The 14451-nt window shown below is 44.0% G+C and overlaps 1 protein-coding gene across 1 annotated transcript in view; it reads right to left on the minus strand.

Annotated features, from left to right (window-relative positions):
- Positions 1 to 9255, minus strand: part of Vstm5 (V-set and transmembrane domain containing 5) — a 28904-nt gene extending 19649 nt beyond the window's left edge. The window contains exon 1 of the mRNA XM_047518753.1: positions 9059 to 9255. Within this exon, the coding sequence (XP_047374709.1) occupies positions 9059 to 9149 (91 nt within the window). The 5' untranslated portion in view covers positions 9150 to 9255. The remainder of the gene's footprint in view (positions 1 to 9058) is intronic.
- Positions 9256 to 14451: the final 5196 nt, after the last annotated feature.

Raw genomic sequence — 14451 nt, forward strand, 5'->3', positions numbered from 1 at the left:
TTGGGAAGGGGTGGGGTCTGGGACCAACATTTAATAACCACCTATTTCTAATCACACACTCGATTTGGAAGTTCATTATTACTTAATGTGTCTGCCCCACCAGCTCAGTTCCATCTCTTCTCAGAGCCCTTGCCTAGCCTTGGGAAGCCATCTCTCTGGCTCTAGGTGATTAGACCAAGGCAGACCACAGATCTGGGATGACTCAATCAGATTCTTTCTCCGGAGTTTGGATATGAGATGAGAGGTCACTTTAGTTCTGTGATGCCTCTGAAAGAGATGTGATGCCACCACAAGCCACAGTAATTGTGGAGAAAGCTAGTCATGGCCCACAGAGGCACCAAGGCAATAGGAGGTGTGGCCCAGGCATTGCTGGGGACAGGGGGCTGCCAGGGGCCAGAGGGCTTCTGGGATCCTTGTTTAGTCCTGCAGAGAAACTTGGCTTGTCTTCTGTCCTTGGCAGATAAGAATCCTCAACTTCTCTCTGAATTGTTTACCACTTTGCCTTGGTGGTCTTCTGTTCCATACAAATTAACTAGCTTCTCTGAATTGCTTTGTTTCTCGGTAAAGTGGGTGTGTCACAACAGTCACTTCGCATGCTTGTTGTAGTCGGTGACTGACCCACAGTAGACCTTTGCTTTCTCTCTCTGTCTTTCTCAGGTGATTTTTAAAATATATACATGATCAGGGTCCACCAGTGCTAGTTTGAGAAACTGGTGCAACAGAGTGATCAGAGACCCTGATAAGGTCTACATGGGAGTCACACACTACAGGTGAGCACAGAATCCAGGTAGCACATGGAACCACCAAGACCTGCTCTCTACCCAAGATTCCTACCCTTTTTTGTCTGTCTGCTATGTTTTAAACTGTGCCCTAAAAAGATATATTGGCATCCTAAACTGTGCTCAGAATGTGTGTTATTTGGAGATAGGGTCTTTACAGAGGTAATCAAGTTAAAAGGAGGTCATCAGGGTGAGCCCTACACGATGTGACTGGTCCTTCTGAAAAGGGGAATTTGACTGTAAAGATAGACATGTATCAGAAAGAATGCCATGTGAAGACGAAGACAGATAAAGTGACTCTTCTATAAACCAAGAATGTCAAAGATTGCCAGAGGCCACCAGAAGCTAGGGTGGAGGCCTGGGACAGAGTCTTCCTCGCAGTCCTCAGAAGGGAGCCACCCTGCCAACAACTTGATGTCAGGCTTCCTTCAGGACTGTCAGATGAGCTGGGTGTAGCTCAGTGGTGGAGCAGAGCACTAGCAGAGCCCATGTGAAGCCTTGGGTTCCATCCCCAGCACCAAAACAAAACAAAACAGAATACACTGCCCTTCTCTGACCTTTGTTTCCAGGAGTAATGGTCCTCAGGTATTTAGTTTGCCAATTAGAAAGGACTGAATCGCTTACACAAGTTGTTTTCAAACCCTGATTAAATCTTCTGGGGAAGTTTTTAAAAAATACTACCCTGGACTAATGAGTTCAGAGTCTTTGTGGGTGGGAACAAGACCTCTGCTTTTTAAAACTCCTTATGTGATTCCAGGGTGCAACCAAGACTGATAATCACCAGAGGTTTGCAGTTGAACATTTACTGTAACTCCTTCTTGAGGGCACTTTAACAAAGCTAAAGGCCAAAGGAGTGTGTGAGGGAGGAATGTTTCAAAATACTTGAGCCCTTTCAGGGACACATTTGGGGGAAGCAGACTCTTTCTGGTGTCCTTTCATTTTTATTCTATCTGGTTGGTCCTATTTCTAGTGACTTAGGAGGAGGAACAGACAGGCTAAGTACTTCCATTTGCTCCCCCACCCTCTTCAGTTCTGTAATGCAATCGTTCTAAATATGTAGCTGCATCAGAATCATTGAAAGGACTTGTAAAAACAGATCACCGAGGCCCATCCCTGCTTTCTCATGCCGTAGGTCTAAGGTTAGGCCCAAGAGTTTGAATTTCTAAGTTCCTAGATGCTGCTGCTGCTGGTAGTTCCTGGACCACATTTTTAGAATTTTAGAAGTAAGGATTTTGCAAGACCTTAGTAGTAAGTGGGTGCCAGGTGCTTTCAGAATCTGGGAGGCTCAGACTCCTCCTTTCCTTTTCCAAGATTGCTAACACCACTTCTGCATGGCTGGGGATCACCTGTGATGAAGAACAACTCATCCTGGAGAAGGGAAGAATGGGGCAGCAGGTATTGCCAAAATGAGGGCAAATGGGCAAAGAAGGAAAGAAGACAGGTTCTGCTGAGTGGGATTGAGGCATTGTGTGTAATGGATTCTAGAGTCAGACAAACTTGTGTTCAAAATTGTATTCTGCCAGCAATAACTGTGTGACCTAGGGTACGTTTCTTAATTTCTTTTAGTTATAGAACTTCTGCAATAAGGATACCATCATAGTGCTCTGCATAACTGCTGCAGAAGAATAAATTTAAACAGGACAATAAAGAGTCTATCAGTTTCTAATACTTAATGATTGTTCAATAAATTACTATTTGAGAGAATTCTTTGAAGAGTCAAAGAGCTAGTTACTGAGGTGGTGAACTCCCCAACCCCAGGGGTGTGTAAAGAGAAGCTGGAGAGATTGCAGCAGTATACTTGAGACAGGGAGATGGCAGGTCAGGTAGAGGAGGCGGGGTCTTCCTGCTTCAATAATATAAGTATAGAATTGGAATGAGCCTTTGCTATGGTATAAATGTTGGTGTTGAAGCCAGAATTAGGGACAGGCAGTTAGTGTAGAAATAGGGGATCCGGTCAGATAGAGGAAATGGGGCATGAAAGTCATCTGCCTATAGAAGTTGGAGACTGCCCTGAGAGAATGGAATGTCAGGGATCTGCAGAGCCTATTGATAACCAAATTTAGCTGCCCTTGTCAAGGACTACAGGCAAGGAGATGCTAATTAATGCCCCCTGGGCCTTTACCTGCCTGAATCACATTGGCCCTCCCCTTGCCCACCGCTTCACACTTTATGCAAAAAACGGTTCTAATCGAGTAGGCAGAAAGGAAAGAGATAAGGGGGAAAGAACGGGAGAATAAAACCTATAAAAATGACAAGATTTGCTCAATCCGATGGATTCCACCTTTGGGTCCCCTTCTTCCACCCGGGAGAAGTCTGCTTTTACTTTTCTTTAATAAAGCTTCTTACTTTCTACTCTACGTTTGCCTCTGCGTGCTTCTCTGGCGTTATACTTCAGCACCTGAGGAAGCAGGACTCATCACCGGTAAAGGGCAGTATCAGTGTCTCCCAGAATTCGCATACTGGAACCTGATTCCAAGTGTGATAGTAGGAAGAGGTGGGATTTTGGTAAGTGATTTACTCACAAGAATTCCACCAGTGGCATATAAAAGATGCTCAAGCAAGCTCTCCTGTGAGGATGTAGAAGGCCCATCTGTGTGGAACAGGTTCTTACTACATACTGAATCTGCTGGTGTCTTGATCTTAGACTTCCCAGCCTCCAGACCTGTGAGCAATCCATTTCCATTTTTTGTTTGATGGTTTTTGAGATCTTACTACATTGCCCAGGCTAGTCTCAAACTCTTAGGTGCAAGTAATCCTCCTGCCTCAGTCTCCCAAGTAGCTGAGACTAGAGATGCACCATGGTGCCTGTGATTTTATGTTGTTCATAATTTACTCAGTCTGGTATTTTATTACAGCAGCCCAATAGGTTCAAAATAGCATTTGTAAATCTGCGATTCTCTTCTGGAAACGCAGCAAGAGATTGAGCAACCTGAAATTCTTCCCTGTGAAATTCCAAAAGGAATTTTTTTTACCATGCTTTTTCCAGGCACAAACAAGGGTCACCCTTGTTGGGAAACTGGTCTTTCTGAAAGACTGTGGTTTATGGTAAAGTAACTGCTGTGCTTCTAATCAGATGCCAAGAAAGCCAGGCAGGACAGAGGTGACTGCCTCCCTTACACAAACCTGGGGGCGTGGAGCTGGTTGGGTCTGCCCTCTCTACAGTGAGCTGCAGGACCTAGGGTGGGACCTCAGGTCACTGGTCAGACTGGAGAACTGTAATGGGGTTCTCCTCAGACACCTCTGTAGTATATATGTGTTGAACAGGAGGACAAAAGAAGTAAAGAGGTGGCATGCTCTCCCAAGCATTCTTTCAGAAGGTGTTTAAAGGATGCCTGAAGGCACTTGGAAGAGGAGTATAGGGTGATCTAAAATTAGGTGCATACATGACTGTATACCCCAGCCTACAGTATGGTGATCCTCCAAAGAATCTAGTGGGCCAGTTCCTTTCCAGTTTTTAGGTCTTAGTTTAAACATCATTTCTTCCAGGAAGGCTTCCCCAATCCCTCAGTACTGGGCTGAGGGCCCCAGTTCTGTACTTTCATTGATTCCCATTCCCCTGTATTAATATACTTATTCCATGCTGTGGTGATCCTCTTGATTAATGGTTTATCCTCCTAAATCAACTGTAAGCTCTGGGAACCCAGGGGCCAGTCTATCTTGGTCACCAATGAATACACAGTATCTAGCACAGTGCCTGGCAACTCTAGCTTTTCATGAACACCTGCTGAATTAATTAATGTCTTTAGGCAATGTCTCAATTTCTCTGAGCCTCAGGTTCCTCATAAAATAGGGGCTCAGCACCTCTTTGCAGGATTACTGTGAAGATGAGTTGAAAGCAGTTATTATAGTGTCTGGCACCAAGTGTGCAATGAATAGTTGTTTTTCACTTGTAATTGCTCTTAACAGTTATACAAACTCAGGAGATACTGGTCTGTCTTTCCTTCTTCCCCCATTTTTTCCCCCTTTTTGCAGTACTGGGGATTGAAACTGAGGTGCTCTACCATTGAGCTACATCCCCAGTCCTTTGAAAATTTTTATTCTTTTTTTTTTTTTTGCGGTGCTGGGGATTGAACCCAGGTCCTTGTGCTTGCAAGGCAAGCACTCTACCAACTGAGCTATATCCCCAACTCCTAAAATTTTTATTCTTGAGATAGGGTCTCACTAATTTGCCAAGATTGGCCTTGAACTTGGGATCTTCCTGTCTCGGCCTCTTGAGTTGCTGGAATGATAAGCATGAGCCACTGCACCCAGACTAGCTCTTCTTATCTTTGGTTGTCTTGAAGCTATTTTAAGTGATCTTTCTAAAATATACATCTAGCTGTGTTTCCCCTGGCTCTGAAAAATCTCAATAATCTGTACCTTTCTTTTCAGTATTCATCTCCCATGTTTCCTCCTCAATTCCAGTTGTACCAAACTACTGACCACTCCCTAATGCACCTTTATTCCCTCAACCTCAGCTCAGATCACCTCCTCCTCTTTCTGCAGACCCTACTCTCTCTTCAAGGCACACCTTAATGTCTTCTCCTCTGCCAGACTCATGAGGCTTCCTCAGCATGGTACACAGCCTGGCTTGTACTTATGAGTTGAGTGACAGTCCATCTTCCCTGCAAGAGGGGCAGCAGGCACTACACTGTGCTCAGGTCTGCATCACTAGCATGCAGCAGTCTGTGACATGGGGGATGGCTAATCAAGCAGGAACTACTAAGCTGAGTTGACCATCTACCTGACCTAAAAACAAGTTCTGGTTCAAGAATCCCTGAAACCTTACTCTCAAGTATGAGAAGAATTGGTTGATGGGGAAAGAAAAGAACAGGTCTGATGTTCCACTTTTAGGAACTGGCTTCTGAAAGACTTGTATCCAGCTCCACAGTGAACCTGGGCTAAGGATCTTAGCCTACTACAGAAGGTCAGACAGTCAGAGGAGCTTCATGTAGCTCCTCTTAACAGTGCCTGGCACTCAGGGACCCCCATCTCTGTCCTCCTCTGGCACTGGTGTAAAGGTCTATCGGGAACTATTCTAGCATCTTCCACCCAAGATCCAAGTCTTTCCCAAGCTTCATTCCCAGTCAGATGACTCCTTAGATTGAATGCAAAGAAAGTGATAGGAGTCACTGGGATTACTGGCATGCAAGACTCCACCCAGTCCTTTAGATCTTAAAACTACAGAATAATCTTTGCTGAATTCTTTGCCTTCAGAACCCAGTGCAATGGGGTCACAACCCCTGAAGCTTTGTTGGGTAACCCTGTATCCCCTGAGGCTCTGGGTTGTCTGGCCTGTTGAAACTGAAGCAAAGTCCCCTTCCCACTCTTTCAAATTGAGGAGGTAGACCTAAAGGTCTTTGAATCTCTTTTGGTTATTTCTTTCCTATCTGGAAGCACAGTACAGGTTTATAGCTGAATCACTGTATGGTTTTGTCCTATAGGATCTGAGAAGACCACATTCTTCCTTCCTTTTTTCCCTCTCTCCATCCCCTTCAGTTCAAATTGGCAGTGTTTCTTTTGGGGCAGCTGATTATCCACTAGGTTCAGACCTACACTAATCTTATCCAGTGGCTATTTGCCACACCCTCGGTGTTCTCTTCTGTACATACTTTTTAAATTTTTGCAATATGAACAGATTGAGAACCTTACAAATCTTTAAGTTTTGAGATTTTTTTTTTAGTTTAATAATTCCTCCCCTCCTCCCTCCTTCCCTTCTTTCCTTCCTTCTTCAAATTCTGCCATGATTCGTCAAGAGGCACCAAGCCTCTCCTCCAGCACTTTGCTTAAATATCTCTGATGACTATCTGACTTCATCTCTTGCAAGTTCTTCCTTCCACAAAATATCAGAACACAAAATTTAGCATGGTTCCTTGCCATATTAAAAGAAAAATTATCTTCTCTCCATTGTCTATGCCCCTCGTTTCTATGTGAGTCCTCATCAGAACTGCCCTTAGCATCCAAATTTCTAGAATGCACCTCAAAACTCCACCAACCTCTACTCATTATCCAGTTCTAAAACCACTTCCAGAGTGTCAGGTATTTATTAGGTACTGAGTGCCCCGCTTCTCAGTACCAGTTTCTGTCTCTGCTTGGGTTACTATAGCAAAATACCCAAAAATAAGTGGATTAAAAACCAGACATTTATTTCTCAGTTTTGGAGGAAGTACGAGATCAAGGTGCTGGCAGATATAATTTTTAGCAAGGGCTTTCCTGGCTTGCTCAACTGCTTACTACGTTCTCATAGGGCAGAGGGAGAGAGCTTTGGTCTCTCTTCCTCTTATTATAAGGACACTTATCCAATAATAGGGGCCCCGATCTCACAACCTCATCTAAACCAATTACCTCCCAAAGGCCCCACCTCGAAAATACCATTAGAGGCTAAGGCTTCAATCTATGAATTTTGAGAGGAAACAAACATTTAGTCCATAACAGTGTCATAGAGGAAAGGTTTAAAACACAGGGTATTTGTGTTTGGGGGTATAGGGTAAATGATGAATATAAGATTTTCTAGAAGGAAGCTTGAGACAGAGGCTGAGGATGCAGAGGAACTGATGAGAGGGAGGAGGCCCACTCTGCACCATGAAGGCTGGCCCACAGCACAGGGCTCCTGGCAGATACACAGATTCCAGGCAGGTACACATTCATTCAGCATCTGTTAGGGATAGTTATGGCTAGCACTGGGCAAGTGCTGGACTCAGAGCTGAAAGAGGGTGCTTTTTTTTCAACTGTGCAGGAGACAGTCAATGAATAATTGCAAACTTTCACTTGTCTACCAGGTTTTACATGTGCTATCTGGTCTGGGGCACTCTGCAGTCTCCCTGTCCCATTTCCCTGGCTGTTCCTATCCACTTGTTAGGTTCGGGTAGGTGTGGCTTCCTTTGGAGCAACTGTTTCCCCAAGCCTGGGTTCTGAGCTGTAGGTTTCCACAATATGGAGCCTCTGCCTCTCAAGTCTTGCCAGGCCAAGTATGGCACTCTTGTTTGCCTGACAGTAATAAGCATCTAAGCTTCCTGAGGACAAAACTGTGAACCATGGTGTCTCCAGTATCCACTGTGGTCTGCTTCTTGCAGGAGAAGGTATAGTCAACGAGTAAGTAAATGACTGGTCCCTGAACATAGGAGGCATCTATACAGATGTGTACCAATGGTGGTTGGAACCATAGGTTTGGGGCTTGCAAAACAATAGAGAAGTTCAATGCAGAAACACATACTTATCTGCCAGACTAACAACCAGATATTTCTTGCTCCTCAGCTGAGAGGAACATACCCCATCCCAGTTTTTCTGATTTCTGAGATTTACAAATTTCAAAGCAGAATACTGTAAAGAGCAACAGGGTTAGGTGGCTGGGGTTTGAATTTTGGCTTCTCCACGGACTAGATGGTTACCTTGTGCAAGTAACATAGCTTTTCTGTGCCTCAGTTTCCTCACCTGTGAAACAGGGAGAAGAGTAGCACCCATTTTATAAGGTTGTCCTGAGGATTAAATGATAGGAACCTTATAAAGTTGGAGGAATTGTGAAAGCACAAGTGCTGTACTTTACTACATGTCCTCTCACCTCTTGCAGCCCTGCTCTGGTCCCATATAAATCTCAGTTGACTAATCTGTAAAATGGGAAAGAGGATAATGATAATGATTGAATGAGAAGGTAAAATTGCATTACAATCTGTGTCCACGGGAGTTTGTGGGACAGTGGGCCATATCAGGCAGAGATTCTAGAGCTAGCCATCCAGACCCCTCTGCTCAGTGTCACGTGGTGAGGACCTTCCCTGCCCAAGAAATTCAGGGCCCACTGCCCAATTTAAACCCCTCAAACGCCTTTTCCTCAGGATCAGGCTGCCGTGGGTTCGTCTGAATGGTCAGGAGGTCTGCGGAACACTCCGACGACCCCAGAAGCCCACGGAAGGATGGAGGGGTCCCCACAGTAGAAGGCGGGGTGCATGAGCCCTGGGGGCTGTAATCTGGTTATTCCAGGAAAAAAGAAAAAAAACACGTCGTACAGGAGGCAACCTCCGGGCGGGGAGCCGGTTATCTCCCAGCCAGCTTCCGGCTCCGATAACAGCCGGCGGGGCTCTCCGGGTCGGGTGAGCGCCCCAAAGTGGCCTGGTGCACCTGGGTCGAGAGAGCCCCTGCTCTGCCCCGCGGCGATTCCACCGCGATCAGTGTCCGGGCTCCAGCTGAGCCCAGCCGGGCGAGGAAGCGGAGCGGGGCCTGCCAGCCGGCTCGCCGCGCGCCCTCAACCGGACAAGGTGGCCCACGGCAGCCTCCAGACCCCAGAGCCCGCCCCGCCCCACGCTTACTCTGCAGACAGTGGGCTGCGGCCAGGCAGAGGGCGAAGAGCCCCAGGGAGATGCTTCGGGTCTTCCTCTTCCCGCACCGCAGAGGCCTCATGAGCGTGCCCCGGGCAGCATGGGCCCCGCATGGGCTTCCCGAGCGGCGCTGAGCGGCGCGGCGCAGCGCAGGGCCGGCTGTGTGCTCTCCGCACCGCCGTTGCCACTCTTCCCTCAGCCTTGCTCTGCACTAGCTCCTGCAGTTTTCTAGGGTCAGATGCAGATGAGCTGGTTGTACTCTGGTTGAACCAGTTCCCAAGAAGGAGGGAGGAGGAGGAGGGAGGAGGGAGGAGGAGAAAAAGGAGGAGGAGGAAAAAGAGGAGGAGGGAGAGAGAGAGAGAGAGAGAGAGAGAGAGAGAGAGAGAGAGAGAGAGAGAGAGAGAGAGAGAACGCGAAAGAGAAAGAAATGAGAAGGCACACACTCAGAGGTAAAATAATGGTGAATAATGAACAATCTTTTGACATTAACACCCACTTTACTGGTATTAAGATTCAGCTAAGATGTTGGGTAGCTGGAGGGCAAGTATTAGCTCTTACCCAAGGACCCAAAGGGACCAATTGATGGCTCCATGGGCAAAGGAAAGGCTTTTAGGAAAGTGAAATGGCAGGCTGGGGGTGAAAGGGATACAGGAAGACTCAGGCTGTGGAGCCATTGTACAGTAATGATCTTCATCCTCCATCCATCCATGTATCCATCAATTTATTCAGGAAATATTCACTGAGCACCTACTTATTTGTACTGAGGCTGGTATAGTGGCCATTCTAGTCATTGAGAGAACATGGAATGAAATTGAGCATGGTGCTAAGTGCCAGAGATACAACATGACAGATATGGGCACTTCTTTAGAAATCCTAGCAAGGAATGGAGACTGGAAAAAAAAAATGAGCAACTGTATATGTGTTTTGTTGCTATGACAAAGAAAACCCAGGATACTGTAGGAACTCAGAGCAAGAGCAACTAACCTCCACGAGGGGTTTGTGTGGAGGGAGAGAATGGATATTTGTCCAAACTCGTCATGAAATTCTTTTCTACTTTGTTAAAACTAGATTTCCCAGCCTCCCTTGAAGCTAGAGGTTAGCGGTATGACCCAGTACTGACTGGTGATATTTAAGGGGAAGTATTCTTGGGTCATCTCTGGAAAAGGTTTTGCTTTCCTGATAGCAGGGACAGATAAGACTGGGACTGCCCCTGCTTTGAAAACATTCCTTCCCTTTAGATCTGTGGCACCTATCTTGCTTCTATGTAGTTACGTGAATGAGAACAAACACTGTCATGCTAAGTAAGAATGGTAGAACAGAAAGAAAGACTTAGAACACTGTGGTACTGTCACACACTTTCCTATATCCTTCTTGTTCCTAAGAGGGACTCCTTGCCCATTCCATGTGCTCCTGGTGAGGCCAACAGTAGTGATCCTTGCTGATTACCCTGGGGTGGGCTTGTTACCCAAGCCCACTCTTCACCAAGCAAAGTGTTGTGTTTAGTGATGGGCAGAAGGAGACATCAGAGACCTCTCTGGTAGTGATATGTGGCCATTGCTGGGATTGCTAAAACCAGGGGGCATGAATCTGGGGATACTGACAGCACATGCCTGTCATGTGGAGGGTCCCTGGATGAGACAAACTAAGCTGGGAACCAAGCAGAGACGAAGAGCTCAAATGACATGGTTTTAAATCTGGGATTCTACATTCTTGGGTTTGCCATTTATTACCAGATAAATGCCCTCTTTTGCCTCAGAAAATTTAAGTTGGATTTCTAGTTTATAAATTGACGTATCAAAGGATACAAAATTACAGTTAGGAGGAATAAGTTCAAGAAATCTATTATGTAACATAGTGACTATAGTTAATGGTGATTCTTGAAAAATGCTGAGAATGAATATTAAATATTCCCACCACGAAAATGATTCCCAGGGCTGGAGAAGTAGCTCAATGATAGGGTGCTTTCACAGCAGTGTGAAGCCCTGAGTTTGGTCCCCAGTACTACAGAAAACAAACAACAACAACAAAAAATCTGTGAGATAATGCATATTTTAATTTGTTAGATTTAACCAACTCACAGTGTATATATATACTTCAAAACTTTAAATTGTGGGGAAAGGAAGAATATTTTGTGCATGTGGGGGGAATATAAATTTTTGTGGTCAAAGGACCAAACATGACACTGTATTTTCTGCAAATGTTTTCCAGAATCTCTCCCACTCCTCAAGTGCTCGTTGCGTGAATTTCATACTTCGGTAGAATCCTTGGATCCATATTCCTTATCTTTGGATTTGGATGGCCATTTGCTGTGGTGAACGTGAGATGCTGTGACTTCTGAGGTCACCCTTCCCTGGTTCCTTTGGGACACTTTTTCCTGTCATGTTGCCACCATGCCACAAGGAAAGCCATGGAGATCTTAGAGAGACCCTTGTTGAAAGAAACTGAGACTTTTGACCCCATCTGAACCTCTACCAATGAGCAGCCATGATGAGTGACTTGAAAGTGGATCCACTGTCTTTGGGGAATATTTGTTATGTAGCTGGGCAATTAAGATTTCCTGAGACTTGAAAAATCATTTGAGGATTCATCCAAAATGGGAAAATGGGAACTTCTAGGAGCTGAGCAGAGTTGTCCCTGCCAAACCTTCCCAAATGGCAGAATTGTGAGAAAAATAAATGATTTTGTTATTTCAAATCATTGTGCTTTGGAAATATTGGTTATGTTAGTTAGGCAATTAGGATTCCCTGAGACCTGAAAGTTATTTGATGACTCATCCAAAATGGAGAGAGAGAGAGAGAGAGAGAGAGAGAGAGAGAGAGATACTTTAATTAAAATTCCTGTAACAATGAGATGTTCTGGGGATCTTACATGTAATAACTTCTATCAAAGTTAAGTTAAATTTTTAAAAATTCTTCAAGGTCCCTGGACATGATGTCTGTTTATTTTGGATGTAGGGCTTTGAATGCATGTGTTGAATGAAAATAAAAAAGTGATTTCACTTTAAAAATTAAAAGAAAAAAACATTATATTGTACTTGATAGTCACATATAATTTTATCTGTCAATTGAAAATGAATGATGAATAAATAAACAAATAGAAAATTTAAAGGGTAATTTAAAACCCTACAGACAATAGTTCCTTAAACCCAGGGAGTCCATGATCTCCAAATGAAGGCTTTTAAATCTAATCAATATTTGCAAAAAGAAAAGACCAAAACATTTTTAAAAATTGAGAATGTCAAACAAGTGGACTTGATATTTCTGCTTTCTTTATTCTGTGTAGAGGACTTCAGGAGGCACTGCACTTATTTGTTTATTCATCAAACATTTATCCAATCTCTCCCTGTACCAGCAATGTGCTAGCTCCTAAGATGAATGGCTCATGGTCTCTACTTCCAAGAAACTCACAAACTGATGAAGACAGAATGATCCTAATTGAGGATGGCCTCTAGGCACATAGTCTCTTCCTGCTGAGGCCAAGGTCAGAGGAAACTGGCTGTTTTACTCACTGCCATAAACCTGGTACCTGGCACCTAAGTGCTAAAATACTACTTGTTAAATGAATGAGAAAAACTGAAGTCTGAGAAATATAAGTTAGTAGGAGAAAAATCTTGTAGATAAAAGGCTGGCAAAGCTCGAGTGACTCACTGATGCTGTGAGTTCATCTACTGACTATCACTTAATACCCCTCTGGCCATAGAGGAGTGACATAATTCTCTGGACCTCTGAGGGGTTTTGACTATATCAGAAATCCTCACCCCTGGCTGAACACCAGGGAAAAAAAATCATGATCTGGGCCCCACAGCAGCAAAATGGAGTTATAGATTTTTCTGGGAGTGGGGTTAAGACATCAGTGATTTTAGAAAGTTCTCTGAGTGATTTAATTGGCAGTTGCAGGGAAAGTCACTGCTCCAGACTGCATGCTTGTCATAGTTATATGCACTGACTTCTAGGCCTAAGTTATGAGTTCTTTTCTTTAGTATAAGATTTCAAAGAGGGGAGGAGGGAGACAGCCCAAGGCCACTTAAGATGTCGTTTCTTTATGATGTTATTTATTATAACTATAGTTATTTATATTAATTTTATTGTAGTCATTCAACAAATGTGAACTGTCCACAAGGACACAGGCATAGCAGTAGGTGGGTTGAAGCACAGGGAGCTGAGTGGGGAGGACAAGCTAGAAAGGTATTGAGACTAAGGCCTATATACTGGGTTTGAGGATGCCTGTTTTTGCTAAGAGGATTTAACTCCAAATTCCCATTGAGTATGAAATGTTGGCTGCTCCTTGCAATCTTTGGCACACTCCATAGCCCTTAGGTTTTGTTAACCCTTCTCATCAGTCATCCACTCTGGAAAAACAACCAGTGTTTATTTTCTCAAAACTTTAGGAGCCATCCTTCACTTCCAAGATAAGTAAATAGCGTGTGCCTGTGGTGACCTAACTTCATGACAGTTGCATATCCCTATGCATTTCTCATTTTTGAGGATAGTCTTGCTTTTAAATAAGGTCTTCTGTTGTTCCTATAAGTACACTGGAATTTGTAAGACCATATATCCTGGTATTTTTCCAAAACTGACCATCATATTCAGATGCCTGCAAATTCTTACTTCTTTTATCTTTCTTGAAAATATGCTTATTTATTATAGGATATATGTTGTGTTGATAGGTGGGTGGCTGAACTGAGAAGGGATTATATTACATGCTACAATATGAAAGACCTTCATGAATTTTATCAATGTTGATTTCTTTTATGGCTTCTATGTTGCCATATAGTACTCCAAGACCCTGTAAGATGGACTGTTTTTGGTTCCCCATGTCACCCTGGGACCATATGGAGGTCAGGCTCAGTAAGGGGAAGAACCTTAGCGAGCAGTCTTTTTAGTCTTTGAACTCTTAGATCCAATGTGCCCATACCATGCAGCCTGTTTTTAGCTTATCAAGTCAGAAGCAGTGATTAATACACACAAGGCTTAGTTCCCCTATTAGATTACTGGTACCTTAATGAATTTCAACATTGGACTGTATTCAAAATTTCCTTGAATTAAAAACTAGTTATGGACTAGACACAATGACACATGCCTGTAATCCCAGTGACTAGGGAAGCTGAGGCAGGAGAATTTTAAGTTTGAGGACAGCCTGGGCAGTTTAGTGAGACCCTATCTCAAAATAAAATGAATAAATAAAAAGGGGCTGGAGTGGAGCTCAGTGATAGAGCACCCTTGAGTTAAATCCCCATTAGCAGAAACAACAAACAAACCCCCTCCATATTAACTTTGTGATTGTGAGCAAATTTCTTTACCTCTCTAAACTGCAGTTACATCGTCTGTTGAAGTGACTATTATCATACTGTTTCACGAGGTTCTAGTGAAGGTGAAGGTAGATCA

This window comes from Sciurus carolinensis, chromosome 11 (genome assembly GCF_902686445.1).
Source record: "Sciurus carolinensis chromosome 11, mSciCar1.2, whole genome shotgun sequence".
Lineage (NCBI taxonomy): Eukaryota > Metazoa > Chordata > Mammalia > Rodentia > Sciuridae > Sciurus > Sciurus carolinensis.